The sequence below is a fragment of the Coturnix japonica genome, chromosome 2 (genome assembly GCF_001577835.2).
Source record: "Coturnix japonica isolate 7356 chromosome 2, Coturnix japonica 2.1, whole genome shotgun sequence".
Classification (NCBI taxonomy): Eukaryota; Metazoa; Chordata; class Aves; order Galliformes; family Phasianidae; genus Coturnix; species Coturnix japonica.
In genome coordinates this window covers 72105111-72122038 of record NC_029517.1, presented here as the reverse complement: position 1 = coordinate 72122038, position 16928 = coordinate 72105111, and the positions used below count along the sequence as shown (strand labels likewise).

Genomic DNA, 16928 nt, shown 5'->3' with positions numbered 1-16928 from the left:
CAAACCCTGGGAAACACTACCTGTGACTGGTCACCAGCTGGATTTAACTCCATTCACCACCACTCTCTGTGCCAGACCCTCCAGCCCGTTCTTTGCCCAGCAAAGAGCATACCTGTCTGGGCAAAGGGCTGACAGCTTGTCCAGGAGAACACTATAGCAGACAGTGTGAAAGGGTTTGCTGAGGAAGACTACAACCACAGCATTTCCATCATCATCCACTCAACCACAGGAGACGTTGTTGGTCAAGCAAGGACCCACCTTTGATAAGCCCATGCTGGATGGGCCTGGTCCCCTGGTTGTCCCACACATCTGTGTGATCTCACCCAAGATGATCTCTTCCATAACCTTCCCTGGCACCAATGTCATGCTGACAGGCATGTGTATCCTCCTTAGGACCCTTCTTGTAGCTGGGAGTACTGTTGGCATGCCTCCAATTATCTGGGACTTATCCAGTTGACCAGTAACACAGGGGAAAAGTGGGCTGGCCACTTCTGCCAGCTCTCTCAATACCCTTACGTAAATCCCATCTGGCCATGATCATCTGACTTGTGACAATCCACCAAAGAAAAAAAAACAAACAACAAAAAGAAACAAACAACAAACCAACTCCATCTAGGAGTTGGTCTCTAACTGTCCCCATCTGAATTGTGGAGGGTGTATTCTGCTCCCCATTGCAGACTTCCAGGTCAGGGGGTTAAGTACCCACAGACACCTGATCTGACTTCTAAAGCAGATGTAAAGAAGACACTGAGAACCTCAGCCTTTCCATTATCCTCTGTGGTCACATTCCCCACTGCATCCAGCAAAGGATGGACATTCTCCTTTGCCCTCCTCTTACTGTCAATACATTTGTAAAGAAGTTTTTTGTTGTCTTTCACTGCAGTAGCTAAGTTGAGTTCAACCTGGGCTTTTTCCTTTCTACTTTTCTTCCTGTGTATATTAGGAACTTCTCTGTACTCTCTCCAACTTTCCCAGACCTTTTGCTACAGGAGGCAGGCAGTTTTATTCATCATACATGACTTGTTTTCTTCAATAAAATGTTAATATCCGCTTTAAACCCTTAAAAAGGTGATGCATTAATATACATTAATCTATTTAGAGATGGTATTCCAAATGGGGGCAGACAAGAAGCTGACCAGCTAGATCACAGTTATTTAAAACATTAACTTCAATTTGCAATTGGAAGCCAAATAAAACATGAGTCTGAAGAAATAACAATTTCACATTAATCATAACCTAGTTTGGTACAAATTTGTTACTGTTTATAATTAAAACCAAACACTACATGTTCTGGAAGTTATTACTGGCAGTTCTGCTCCTGACAGTCTTATTTAAGCCAGATCAGAAAAATACGAAAACCCCACTGAACCCCGTTGATGCACTCAATTTTTGAGCATAACTGTGAAAGCAGTGGTGTGATTCCTTTTTGTTAAAACAGAACAGAGATTTCAGAATAGTTACTGTTTTGACTTCTGTTCAAAGTTGACCATCACGCTTTCTTAGTTTCCTACTAGTTTCCATAAATGAAGTTACAATTCTTCACAATCCTTGGGCATTTATATAGCAAAACCTTTTCTTGCTACGCAAATGAGTTTGTAACATTACAACAATTTTAGGACTTGATTTTCAACAGTCTGTTTCCCTAGATATTTATAATGGTAAATCTTTTTTCTACACTGGGATAAAATCTCTGTCAAACTCACTCTGTTGACTTGTCAGTATAAGTCTGGATGATTTGCTTAGTGAGAGATCTTAAATCTTAGATGGACTTATATAAAACTCATCTCTAAGCATGGCCCTCTGCTCCACATCTTAAACCGAAGTGTATATGAGACAACACAAAAAAAGACCACCACAAGACAACATTCAGAAGTAAGTAGTTCATACTTCCCAAGTCTCAAATCTTAAAAGACGGACTGAGCTGAACAGCAATTCCTAATATTAACAGTAGAGCTGCTGACCAAATCTTTCAACAGTATTTGAGATCTTTCATTGCTGGAAATCACATACATGCAGGAGGTATGTAGTTCAACAAATAATTCACAGAAGTGAATAACAAATCACAAACATACACACTCACACACACACAAATATATACAAAATCCCTCTATTTACTTCTACTTTATAATACCACTATAAATCTTAAGAGTGATTTCATATATCGTCACTTCTGGCTCATGGCCTCCAAAATTCAAAGGCATTAACTTTTAAGCCAATATACAAGCTGACTTCTTTCTTAAAAAGACTTAATTTCTCTTATGCAGAGGTGGGAGAAAAAAGATTAGGTAGCAAGTGGTCAAAATAATAATGAAGGAAAATACTATAAAATCTTTTAGATTAGAATATCCAAAACAACTTCATAAACATACAAGTAACTCCTTCGCAAGTGTGACAAAATAAGAATGGGTTAGTTGAGCAGATATAAACCATATTTACAAATATCAGCTACGTCCACCTAGCAGGTGACAGTCAGGGCAGCAGAAATGGCCTGACCATATGTCATCTACTTTCCAACTGAAGGAAAAGTACTCCAGAATGTGGACGCAGCAGCTCAAAGTTCACAGGCTTCATACAAAAATAAATAAATAAATAAATAATAATTAAAAATATATATATATATATGTAGGGTGTATATGGAGAAGCTCAGAAAGCATAGAGGAATCTTATAAGAAGATTCCTGGAATTTTATGAGAAGTCCTTATGTAGCATGGGAATAATGGTAAAAAAAACACAAACCAAATGTCTACTGTTTCCTGTGAGAAATGACTTAGCCAATACTGCCCCCAGGCGGACTGTATATGTATTAGCATACATACTTTCCTATAGCACCTTGGTTATTTAGGCGATGAGCATGTGGGCTCGAGGTCATATCAACATTCTTCTGTGTCTCTCCATACCAACATGTTTCAACAAAAACTACCATCATCATTGCAAAAATCCTCTCCTGTTTTGAATGCTTCTGATGAGATTAGACAGGCTCAGGTTACATACAGAAGTCTGAAAATGTCTGAAAGCAGCAATACATTAATTTGCTCATTTTGCTGCTACCTTCTCTATGGAGCAGATGGAACAGCTCAAGTATGACAACTACAGAGATGTTTGCTACACAGTAAGCATCAGTCTGTGACAGCGAGGGGACTGCAGGGTAATCCAAATTTTAGCTCAGAGATGAAAATAAGCAAAAACAGGACCACAGTCAGATAAGAATAATCACTATTATTAAGTACATGCAGCTCCTACTTTTCCCTTGCTCAGAAGGGTATTTGCTATACAATTTCTGACTTTATTTGGTATTCATGCTTGGACCTTAGGCCATGGAAAAATTTTGGCACAAAATCCATCTCAAGACAGGCCACCCACTTTCCTTATGACAGGTATCCAGATGCAGTATATAAGTATTCAGTATACAAGAAGTATACATTCAGTATACAAGAAGGGTGGAAAAAAAACACCAAAAATCACTGCACAATAGCAGTACAACACATACACCAATAGAGAGACTGACAAAGCCTTAGGAAGAACTTCAAACAGTTGAGTCAATATTGAATAATGTAGTAATTTGGACACTTCTCCCCTGATATTTATTTTGAGGAGATGACAAATAGCCATCACTTTCCAGCAACAAAGATATCTTGTCATTTTAAGTATTTTCTATGGCGTGTTAAACATGCACGCAGCTCTCAGTTTATACAATTCCTTCGGAGAACTAAGATAACTACAATAGTTTGCTCTACTTTGAAATGCTCCTTTCTTGATCAGAAATGGTTATTTCTCATTGATACACGTAGTGGAATTCCAGGGTCACAGCCTGAATCAGTGGGTGAGCTGGAAGAGTATGTGAGTGCCTGAAGCCACCCTACTTCCGTGCAATCAGCGTCTTACAGGCAATTAATAAAGGGAAATCTGAGGTAATAATGCCATTCTGTCATGGAACGTTCAGGGATGAAATGAAAGCTTTCTTTTTTTCCCCCCCAATGAAAAAAAGTAGTTTAAACACATGATCACACCCCTCACATTCATTACCTCAACCCACATGATTCCATAACAAGTTAGCTTTGATGTATGTTGGAAAAATAACATTTCAGACTATGACCCACACCACAGATTATTATTGCTAAAAGCTTTAGAATTTAAATGCTGATTTTACAGTTACAAGGAGAAAATATTTAAAAGTTTTTGAGAATAATAAATTTAAATACTGTTAGACCTGTGCTTTTCTCACTAGAAAGTACTTATCAGTTCCACAACACAAACAGAATTACTTTTAATTCACATATAGCAGACAATCTTCCTTGGGTTAAGAGAAATAGTAAATTTCTTCTCCCCAAAGGAGATCCACACTGTAGGTTTTCATGTAACTGCTGCTTTAGATCTTTAAGTGATGTTGCAGATCACTCTTAGAGCCCCACTGCATGATTTCTTAATTAAACCAGAATACAATAGCTGCCATGGCATAATCTGATCCTTTAACTTCTCAGGGAAGCGAAAAAACCCACACATCAGATATGAGGAAAAAAGGGACTGATGCTAAAATTACGCATGCAGCACCTAAATGCTAAGATGAGAATTCTGCTTACAGGAGCATACAGGAATTATTTTGTGCAAAACTAGAGAACAAATAGTTGAAAACAATCACCGAAAGGAAATAAATCATGTGAGTATCAAGTCAGATCACTGGGCCATTGCTAAACCTAATATACTACTCACCTGCAATTGTATGTGCATAAAGTCTGCTGCCAAATGTAAAAACATGCAACTCATACAGCTTGGCTATCTTTTCCAGGAATTCCTTACAGTGAGGACGCAAACGAGTATGCAGCATAGGCTCACCTCGACCTAACTGGAAATGAAATATGCCCTAAAAGAAAAAGCATGTTTTATGTTATCAAACTGCCAAACAAAAATACCAGCATTCAAAAAGTACACTCTTCCATCACTTCCAATATTTTAACTCAGTATGAGTAGACTAGAACAAGTTTTTGCCACAAAGATTATTTGGAGGAAAAAAAACCATCTCCTAATCCCATATTCAGTCTGGGAGATGAAGAGGAAGAAATGCTCACATTAAAAACAACAACCTGAATATTGTTTGCTTAAAGTAACTGCAATGTAAAAATGAAAAGAAACACAAATGAAAGAAAGAAAGCTAACAATGTAAACAGAGATGGGAGAAAAGGGAGTATTTTACAGAATACGTTCCTCACATTTTTTGTTATTCTTCAGTTAGCACAGTATTTTAAAAAATAAATAATAAATATTTAAACAGTATTTTTATTATTATTGCTGTTATTTTCTTGTTTTAGAACATCCACCATTTAAATATTCTTAGAAATATCTCTGTCATCACTTCAGTTTGAAAGTTAACACCAAATACATACCTTATTAGACATCTGTTGGCAGTGCTGTTCCGTAGTATGGATCAATGTCTGATCCAAATCTACCATAAGCACTAGTTTCCGATTTCTGTGTAGTCGTTGTTGATCTTCTCTTCCTAGCTGTTCAGCTTGCTGTAACAAAGCATTCATAGAATAAGCTTAATTTACAATAAATGAGCTAGGGTTATTGGCCTCTGTATATTATGAACCTGAGAAGAAACGCTGCTATAAACTAATTGTAAAGGCACTAACACTTCATAAAAGTAATGTTGTACAGATGGCAGCCACGTCAGCAACTTTTCCCATAGAAAAAAAAATATATATCCCTATCCTGATCCATATGACAGGGACAACTTATAATTGATGAACTCAAACCAACATTTATCACAGGCCTAAAAAAAATGCTATAAAACTTGATATAATTGATCTGCATAAGCATAAACACAAAAATTCTGGGCTACTGATGCTCAGCACCAAGTATCCCATCATACGTGAGCCAAACACTTGATATAAGTATATACAATGTTGAAGAAACTCCTTTTATTAAGCTTTTCAACTGTCAATCTACAATGAAGGTTATGAATACAGAAAGCACAACCGTACTTACCTCAGAGCTCACTTTCAGTTCTGGGACACTATGAACCATAGACACAGTTGCCGTGGATAATGGTACATTCTGTTTTCCATTCTTGCTTCGTATTCTAACCACAAAGAGAAAAGAGGCATCAAAACAGAGCAAAATTTAAGTGAATTAACATTTGAACAGCACAACCTGCAATACCAAAACACTGTATGATTAAGTGATGTTTCTGCCTCATCCATAATTTTAAGTTATCATTAATTCAAGTTACTGAACAAAATGTGTAAATATATCGAAGAGGCTCGCCAAGTAAACCTTGCAGAATTCACGTTAATTAGTTATGCTTCCATACAGCCACATATGAAGACCCCAAGGTGAAGAAAGCACCTACACATTGATCAATGTGACGAGTTATAAATTGTTAGCTACCAAACCATTCACAGCTAAAACATTTTCCTTTTTTCATAAACCCTCAGCACACAATTACCTATTCTTCCAAGCCGGACTATGATATAATAATGCAAATCATAGGCAAACTTACTCTGTGTAGCAGAACAAAATATATCTGATTGCTGCTTCAAAAGAAGTAGCCAAAATAAACAAATAAATTCAAAATACCAACACCCCAACATACATACATTTCTCTTTGGCACCGAATGGGGTATTACAGAACCGCAATCCTGAGTTGGTGCCTATATTTATATATGCACATATCATACACATACACTCAAAATCATGTATGTAGGAGGATTTGTGTATGTGTAATAAGTACATTTACACACAAGCATGTACAAGTACAAAGTTCCCTAAAACAGATCAACCAACCCCACAGTGTTTCAGCATTACTTGCTTCCAGTAAACACAAATTTGTTGTGAACAACCATTTTTAAAGACTTTATTTCTGACTCATCAACATTAAAAATATTATCATATAAGTTTAGTGTGGTGTGACATAAGCACCTTTTGATTCTTTTATGTACCTCTTTCCAATCAAGCACAAAGTTTTGTATCTACAGCCAAAGTTAAACTTCATCCAGTTTTTATTTCATGAGAACACAGCGCCAAATAATTTACAAACAAGTTCCTGAGAAAAAGATTATCCTTCATCTCTGCTGGGGCCTTTAAGCAGTGACAAAGAAACAGGCATCTTATTCACTCATATTCCAAGTTATGAATCTCTATAACAGTTACAAGTAAATATAGTTCCAAACAATACATCTGTGACCACAGCAACATATAAATAAGTCATGTCTTTGAAAGCACGCTTCAGGATAACAAAACAAGTGCGCCGTGTAAATAGTGAAAGTAAATTATAGCAGCCTGCAACAATGGCACAGACCTCACCGATTTCTCTAAATACTGCTTTTATCCACAAAACACCAATTTCTGCCTATAAATACCAATTTATCACATAAGAAATACACTTTTAAGTATAATTACACCACTAATAATGTGACTGTGAATTAACATACTCAGGCCACTCAAAGCAAGAATGTCACTAGAAACTCAAAACAGACTTTCTTTTCTTTTTAAAAGAGTGCTTTATGCTAAAATTTGAAAATTAAGTTGACCTGTTTATGCTAGGCAGTATGAATGCTGTCCTCTCTCCCTACTAGTTATTTCTACAACTTCACAGGTATACTTACAAGTATGATTCACAACTACCAAGGATCAGAACACTGAAGCAAAATAAATGACAGAAGGAAGAGTTTGAATACCTAATCACAAGCAAGGATAAGCTTGAAAGAAAAGGAGCTGTAATACTTACTGAGTCAAGTCCTGGCCACATTCTGCACACAAACCTTTCATAACCACTGGATGGCTACATCCTTCCAGCCTCACCAAGACACCCCTGGAAAAGAGATACAGGCATCCAACTTATTGCATGTTGATTTCAGGTACTTAGATTACTGAAAGCCAGAACCATGTCCTTTTTACAAAAGGGCAGATCAGATCCCTCCGCATGGGGGCCCATCATCTGCTTGGAAATTGCATCTTCTCTTCCACTGCAACCATTTCAGACCTCCACTTTACAAGTAAAGTATATATTTCAAAGAACACAAGCAGTCAATTGGTATTCACAAGAACGTAAAAGAAGAGTGATCCTTCTCTATAGGCATTTGATTATTTACTTAGTTCTCTCATCTCCCCAAGTACACACTACTTCATCATTTGACTCTTCTTCCCTTCTCACTTTTACAAACATTCTTGCTTTGTTCTCCTTTACCTTAGTTCATCTCTGAAGTTCCTTTTTCATCTGCCTTAGTCAGGCTCACACTAAGCTAGAACTGCTCATGTTCAGAGCATGAACCTGAATTACACAGACACTGAAACAGTCCAAGAAAACCCTCCAAAATCAATTGAAGACTCAAAAATGTGCATGAAAAGTTTACAGTGGCTGACTAGACTATAATTGTAACCGAGTCCCCCATTTAATTGTTTTCAATAGCTCGGAAAAAAAGCCACTTTATGCCAGCTTAGAATCAGTAGAATCTTCAGGCATTCTGTACTTCGCATCTGACCCAACATCATCCTCCAGACATGCAACTGGTATAATCCTGAGCTAAGGTGTGATTTAAATTAGGACATGCAAAAGTTCCTGTTCATGTTAAACTTACAATCTCAGAGTAGAGACTTCTAAATTATTCATTGACAGTTTTCCTAAGCATCACCTCCCTAACTTGTCACATACTCACCAACACCAGTAAATACCAGTTCTGTCCTTGCACACTTAAACATGACCAGAACAGCTAATTTTCTGATGCTCGCTAAAGTTAAAAGGTACCTGAGAGCAATCTAAGCCAAAGGACAGAGAAAGAACTCTGGAGCACCAGAGATCTTAGTAGCACCATACAACTGAGCTGAGCAAGCTTCCAAGCACAGCTGCCAGGATCTTAAGCAGACTCCTTCCAGAGGAAAACAAACACAAACTAACAACATATATTACATAATGCTGCAGAAAGAAGACCTGAACTCTACTAAGGTTTAAGCACCTTTAAATACTTAACCCACCTACGTTTTAGCGTATATTGTAAATGTTTACTAAAAAGTATATTTGCTAAAAGCATACTGTAGAAATCAGGTAAAATGGCTTTTGTGAATTTCAGATCTGGAAACACTCCTTTTACTATTTAGCTGATGGATTCTCAAAATATAAGAGCCAAGATCCAGGTTGATCTTCAGAGGTAGAACTCTGGAACAGAAGCCTGCATATCTATCTTAAATGGCTGCATACACCAAAGAGGGGTTTGGGTTTCCGCTTCTTTTCTTTCCCAGATCATGACTGAAACCTGCTGTAAGAACACAGCTGCTCCCTATTCCACTTCTGCAGGAGAAATTAATCCCCTCTAAATTTAAAGAATGAATATGCTGCCATTCTATTGCTGGCAGCATTAACAGCACCTTGCTTTTTCTCAGAGAACACATATATATTTTAAATACATATATATAATGCAACTGAGGTGATTCTGTGAAATAAGGAAACTCTTATTCCCATTCTTTCCAGGTGTGTTTGTACATCAGAAACAGAGGCACTAAATGCTCAATTGCAACAAAACTTTACTTTTATTGCAACAATCATGGTCAGAGATGAACATTTGCTAATGGCATCAGGATGCACGTGATAGCTCTGTGCCCATCAAGGCTTTCACAGCACTACCTAACTTGTACACCTTGTCTGTTTCTAAAATAGGCCCTTTAAAAGTACCTGTTTACCCATGCTGCTGATTGAAAAAGCTCGGTGGAAGGAAAGCTTTCATGAAATCCAATATGAGCATTTTGCTTTCATTAACAGAGGAGGTCAATGCCATTGCTATTCCTAAGGCCTGGTCATTAACGTTAACTCAAAACCATACAAAGTCCCTAACGAATGTAACCACAGCTTTAGCTCTGGGTAGGTTAATTTCAATGTGAAAATCAGCATTTAAGGTTTTTTCACCTGTGATGCAATTTGCCACTTTTCAGTTGCAACAGTGCACTAAAGCAAGGCCGCTACAAATAAAAAGCACCCTCCTAAAGGCTTTTTAAATTTTGTCTTTAATCAGTCTTTCCAGCACAATCGCACATTTCCAGCGACGAAAAACAAAGGCAGCAAGGTCGCTGATGGGAAAAGATGACAATGTTGCAAGTGTTTAACAAAAAATGGCTAATGCCCAGAGAGGATGGAGGCAGCGTCAACAACTCACCCTACTGAGCAGCCTCCCCACAGCAGACAGGTCACTTCCACTCGTATTTATCTTCCTTATTTGTTCAGCACTAGCTGAACACCTTCATGACAGGGAAACCAAGCCACAGTCATCTTAACAGTCTTTTTAGTAGTTTTTTTACTTGTCTTAATAGTCTTTTTAAAGGAACCAAGCATTATCATAGTACTTACAGTGGAATTTGTCAGATGTACAAATGGAAAAACTGACAGCTTACATGCCATAAAGTAACTGCCTCACACCTGCCTGCATGTCACTTACACAAATGAAAAGCCAAAAAAGTAGCGCATTTCCTCAGATCAGTCTGGGATAAAGAAATACCACAACAGTCACAAACCCCTGAGTTGTCAGTTGTCACTTAAAGCTGCTGACCTCAATTTGATGACTTAACAATGAACATCAGATGTCAAGTTGCACTGCCACAGCAAAGTAAGATTCCTACAAACAACTAAACAACAGCCTCTGCCCCTACCAGTTCTGCAGCATGCTCAAGAGATTATCATCAAGTAATTGTCAATAGGTAAAAATGAAATTACGCTAGATTCATGATTATTAATAGCCAGCATTATTGAATCATCCAGCCAATCTACACCACAGTTTGTGTGCAGTATTATAGCTGTTATAGGACAAGAATGGCAAACAAGCAAACTTAACTTAAAGCCTGCTTCTACAGGTTAATTTCACAAATTTTGAGAAACTGACATTTTTAAACACCAGAGAACCACTTTGTGGTATGTGGCTGCAGCATTTAGAACCAACTCAAAGGGTCCTAAAGCCAATTTACTGTAACAAATAACCATAGCTTCTGTTATAAGAGGACTCTAGTTTCATAGCATGAATATTTCAAAGCCTTAATCACCTTGAAGGTGAAGGATGACCATGAAGGATTAATTCCTTAGATATTTAACCATGAGGTTTTTTTAAAGAAAAACTCCCAAAAATATCTGCCAAGAAGCAGACAGTCCTTGAATAACTGATGTAGGGTTTTCTTGAACCACATAATGACTTTCACATGTTACCCACCAACATTAAGTCATAGGTGAGCAGCTGCAAAGCCAAGCAGTAACAGTCCTGGGCTTGCCCATCACCGACCCCTTTATACTCTTTTGAGGCACATCCCTTCTCAAGCTCTCCACTTCTGTAGGTAAAGACACACAACTTCCCCACATATCAACCAACATACCAGATTTCTTATGATCCTTCCAACCCCGCATTTCCTAACGAAGAATGTTACATTATCTTCCAACTTCTGACCGCTTTCTCCATTCAGAGATCACATTTAAGCTGCGTTCCCTTTATCCACTAGAAGTAACCTACACAGCACACTGCAAAGTTTTACACTGTTATGTACAAAGAGTAAAAACTCCTTCTGGATTTTGACAATTCTGATGAATGACATCCTGTACAAATCAACCAACATGAGCCCAGACACCCTAAATCTGTTTTTTCAGTACCATCAGATGACTAAAGTAAAAGTCTCTTCCTGTTGTCATGGAACGTATCTACAATAAAATGCATAAGCAGTTCAATGAGCTATGTCACTGCTGGCCCATTGGATTCCACATGTACTGATAAAGTCCTTGAGCTTAAGTAAGATACCCAACTTATAGCAAGAACTCTGACAACGGGAAACACACAACCTTGGGAGAAAATCTGTAAGGATAAAAGCAATTCATTACTAAAGACAATTACACAGAATGCAGCATGGGAAATACGTAACCTCAATAATGTTATTTCTCGATTTCACTTCATAATTTAATCCCTATAACAATTACAACCAATTTGATCTCACCTAATGCCAGCTACTGCTAAAAGCGTAATTACGTGCTGCCTTTCCCCACACTGCCTTCCTATTGAAGCAACCAAACGAAGGCATTGATCAGACTGGGTTATTTAGCAGAAGACTGGGTGGGAAGGATGAAAAGTAAAGCAGGAGATCAGGCCAGCTTTAGCTACATGGCTTCTAACACCCAGACATGTGAAAGCTGGAGGCACATTCCTTCCAGCCATCTCTCCTGTAAGTTGGAAGCAATTATGAAACCCAGATCTAAGGAGGCCTCCCTGAGCAGAATGACACACACGAGGCTTCTACAGCCACACTATACTGTCTCACCTCCCTATTAGTTACTTCTGAACATGTCTGATTCCAACCAAACTCTGCTGAGCAGGTAGATTCATTCCTCCAGATAATGAAGATCCTAGCAGTTTTGCGAAAATAGATGTTCACATAAAGGAAAGAGAAGTTAACCTTCTCACAGTGTACTCAACCCTTACATTCAGCTACTTACAACAGGTGCTTGTTAGGTGCCAGAGCAATAAAGGAATGAAAATCACATGGAGCTTGAACCCTTTCCAGCATCAAATTCAAATATCCAACAGATACATTAAAAGCAGCTTTTTTTAGCATGAGCACTCAGAACACCAAAGAAAAAATACAAGCATAAACAGGAAACAGGCTGAAAAGATGCATTCCATAACTTAATATAAAAACAGAATGCATCCAAATATTAAAAGGAAGTAGGCAAGAGATACAGTAAATAGAGATTACTAAGTATTATTCAACAGCCCTCAGCATTTGGCAACTTCTGCAGATTTTAAGAAGCTCCTTCAATATTTGACAGGATACTGTGAAAACATCTGTGTTTAAGTGAAACAGCACGTCGTTCTATCTGTATTTTATTACAAGAGTCATTACTTCAAAAGCTGCAGTTGATCAGTATTTTATTCCTCCTGAAGATTCCAAGATGAATGGTACTGAGGCCCACCTCAAATGTCCACCTCAAGTTGGGTGCTAAATGAAGCCCTGAGGTTTTGTGACATTAGAAAAACAAAGGGTGATACAGTAAATAAAGAACAACCACGGAGCAACACAATAACGTACAGCTTTAAAGAACATATTCCCATCTCTTAGAAAATAAGCTTTGACTGGAATCCAACACATTAAGACTTTGATTATAGCTCTCATATATTTTATGTTCTGTAAAAGAATTCAAGTTCTTGCTACTCCAGCTATTTAAGGCAGAAAGATATTTAATCTCAATGTACAGGTAATAAATCTTTTGGAAGATTCTGCAAGCGTGAACTACACAAGAGAATTTCAGCAGTTCATCTCATTATTAGAGCCTAAAAGGAGGCAACTGTTTCACCCTAGAAACACTTAATGTAAATATTCACATAAAACAAAATATTGATCCAGTCTAGCATCCTGACATACCAGTCACAGCTTCCAAACGATTAACTCTGATGAGTAACTAGTATTAATTATACACAGAGCAGTGCAGCAGCTTATGACATTTGCTGCTCCTGCCACCCATGAAAATTTTGCTTTGTTAACATCAAAGACCTTCCATTACCTGCTTGCTGTCATTCCTGCTATTTGCAGTCCTAGCAGGTCATGCTCAGTCCCTCAAGCCCTGGCTCAGCATCTCATTGCCCACGTATGCCAGCATAAGCAACATCCACCTCCTGCCTGCCCCAGGCTATAATCTTCACTCCAGCCACCCCCTCCCTGCAGCCCTCTGCACACCAATAAGGCAGGCTGGAGCAAGGAATAGATATGGCTTCCCCCGTAGCATCCAGGTGAGTCATTTCAGCAGCTTCTGCCAGTGCGATACACACCAAGGCCTTCAGGGAAGGCCATACTGAATGAGGGGATGACTGCTAAAGCCACTGCCTATGTCAAGAAGCAGAAAATCAAGCTATAAGAAAAATGAGTGCTGCACGCTTACTTTCATTTTTATCTGAGCTCATACGTGATCAAAACAAAAATACAAACAACCATGAACAAGCATTAGAAACGTATCTTGAGAGAAACCTGTGCTCTAAGAAAACATTATTATAATAAAGTTGGCCAAAATAACAGTGTGGGAACTTACAGCAAGTCACATTGTTCATCCTCAAAAAGATTTAAGCAATTTTTATTCTCACTTTCTAACTGAAGTAAATATATTTGAGTCAGAATGCCTACAGTGCTTAAAGGACTGGCAAACATTTGCACATATCTTCAGTTTACAAAGAATTAGGGGTTAAACTGACCAAGACCACTTTTCTTAAAGCCGCAAATGGCATCTAGGAAGCTGGAGACAACAGAAAAGTTTCAGCTATATTACTACATTACCTACCTTAACAATTACTATATTTCAATAGTGAACAACTTTTATGTGCATTTAAATATTGCTGACAGATGGTGAAATGTTTTTACTTCCATTCCACAAAATGTGAAGCCACGGGCAAGAGATAAAACTCTTATTAAGATGCCTTGTAAGTTACTGAACAAACGCAGTTATGTCTCCAAATCACCAGCTCTACTCTCTTCACGTCATACTTTTTCTACCTCCCCAATTCAATTTGTCTTCTATGTTTACCCAGCAAACACCATTACAGTGTATAAGAAACCAAGCTGAAAATTCAGAACTCCAGAACAGTTCAGCAAAGGTCAGTACTAACAACCTGCTCCTGTCAGTTTAAGACAATTGTTTTTGGAAGCTAGGGACAATAGTAATAAAAAACAGTGTTCATTTTCTGTTTCAAAGCAAGCACTTTCTAATTATAGTGAATTAAGATTAAATGAATCAACACAAGCACTGCCTAAGAACTGGTGCATTTAAGTCCCAAAGATTTTACCCCACAAAGCTAAACGTGTAATGCTGCCATAACAGAGCCATGTTTTAGTTTATTCTTAACTTACATTGGGTTTCATTTTCTCCCCTCAAAGTGCTCAGCTAATGTAAGATACAACACAAAACTTCATCTCTCTGTCCCCTCAGTGCTATCAAGATGATTTTCACCTCACATACACTATTTTAAAATGTTGGTTATATTTACACACATTTTTATTCTGACCCAGCATTTATGGCACTAAATCACATATTAAGAGATCACTCATCTTGCACCAGATGTAACAGCTGAATGCTGATGTGGCACGAGCGGAAAGACACCACCTTATCTCAGAAAGAATAATGCTTTCTGCAGCAAGAAAAATACAACTTTATCTCCTTCGCATTATCTCATAGTGCTGACTGATAATAACATTGTTTTCTCCTGAATCTCTGAGAGCATCTCTTTACACACACGTTGCATATGTGCTGGTGATTTTTCAAGCAAGAAAGTTTAGGCCTTTAGGCCTGGCTGCACCCACCCAACAACCAAGAGAACTGCAATAAAAGAAAAGAACTTGGTGTCATAAAACAGAGGAAGTAGAGGGTTTCAATGGTTTCCTGCCAAGGGAAAAAAAAAAAACTGCTTTAAGTGCAGGGTAGCAAGCTATTAGCCCAGTTTAACCTAGAAATCTGAGAGGCCCTATCTAGCTGTTAGACATTTAAGAAATTAAAAGTTGACTAATATAAAATATTATAGACAGAGCTGTTGTTAAACTAGAAAACCTCTCTCAATAAACCCCTTGCCCTTCTTAAGTTTGAATTACAGAATTTGGTTGATACTTGTGAAGATTTACACACTGAGACACATATAAAGTTGACAGCATTTAGGCTTCTGATGGTATCTGCACTGTGTCCAACAATTCCAACACTTCGCTGCAGGGATGTTTGTCAGTAAAATCTCTCCAAACAAGCAATAAACAACCCCGCTGGTTCTAGAGTTTTATGCTGACTAAAGAGCGAGATGCCAAACTAAACCGTGATATTTCTGGGTAGGTTTGCTGGTAAAAACTGCTTTCGTGGAACCCTGGAGCAAAGACGTTCTTATCTCGTGCACGAAGTCAGCACAGAAGGACTCCGTTCTGGAACACTGGGTTGGAAACAATTTCGCGTACCCTAAGCTCCCACAGCCTCCCCCAGAGCGACAGCTTCCCACAGGTGTTTCAGCACAGGGCTTCACGTGAACAGCCTCGTCCTCCTAGCAGCGAGACAAGCACCAAGCGGAAGAAGCTGCTGCTTTACGCGGCGCATCGCCCGTCGTGATGGGGAAGCGAAGCTCCCGATAAACACCTGCGAGCAGCGAAGCGCGGCACGCCGCCCGCTCCCCGCCGGCACCCCCCGCCACAGGGCCGCCCCCGTTCCTTGGTGCCGCACTCACCCGGGCGCGATGACCTGTCCGGGCCGCACGCACAGCTCCCGCACTACGCCGGGCCGTTCCGCCTTCAGCTTGCGCTCGGTGCCGGAGCGCTGGGGCCGGGGGCTCGCGGCAGAGCCCGGCGAGGCTGCGGCGGGGCGCGGCGCCGGCGGCAGCGGGGCGCAGAGCGCCAGCACGGACCCGATCTGCACCGCCGCCCCCACCGACACCTTCCACTCCAGCAACCGCAGCGGCCGCGGGCCCGGCGCCCGGATCTCGGCGATCAGCACCGCGGGGCCCTCCGAGCCGCTCCCGCCGCCCTTCTCGGCCGGCCCCTCCATCCCGCCGGGGCAGGTCGCTATGGTGACACCCGCCACCGGGCTGGCAGTGGGCCGCGGCCTGCCGCTGTGGGGCACGGGGCGCCACAACAGACACCGCCGGTGCCGACCCCGCTGCGCAGGCGCGGTACGCCGCGCGCCCGGCCGAGCTTAAAGGCACAGCCGCGCCACAGGAGCGAGAACAGGGGAAGAGCCCCGCGCACCGCCCTTTCCCGGCTTCAAACACAGTTCCGGGGTAGCGAGCGCCCTCTCCTGCTCTGGCTGCCTCTCTGCGCCGCCGCCATCCCGCCACGAGCCGTCAATGGAGGGCGGGCTGCGTGAGCGAGGCGTGCTGGGGGTTGTAGTTCTGCTTTCGGGTCGGACGCTGCACAGCCGCCGCAGTCAGGGCCCTTTAGGAGAGGTCGCTGCTATTGAGCTCTCGGCT

At 40.1% G+C, this 16928-nt stretch overlaps 1 protein-coding gene across 1 annotated transcript in view; it reads right to left on the bottom strand.

Annotated features, from left to right (window-relative positions):
- Window positions 1-16641, bottom strand: part of CTDP1 (CTD phosphatase subunit 1) — a 78765-nt gene extending 62124 nt beyond the window's left edge. The window contains exons 1-5 of the mRNA XM_015854801.1: window positions 16191-16641; window positions 7724-7807; window positions 5983-6076; window positions 5379-5507; window positions 4708-4858 (exon numbers count right to left, since the gene is read on the bottom strand). Of these exons, the coding sequence (XP_015710287.1) occupies window positions 4708-4858; window positions 5379-5507; window positions 5983-6076; window positions 7724-7807; window positions 16191-16507 (775 nt within the window). The 5' untranslated portion in view covers window positions 16508-16641. The remainder of the gene's footprint in view (window positions 1-4707; window positions 4859-5378; window positions 5508-5982; window positions 6077-7723; window positions 7808-16190) is intronic.
- Between the last annotated feature and the right edge of the window lie 287 nt (window positions 16642-16928).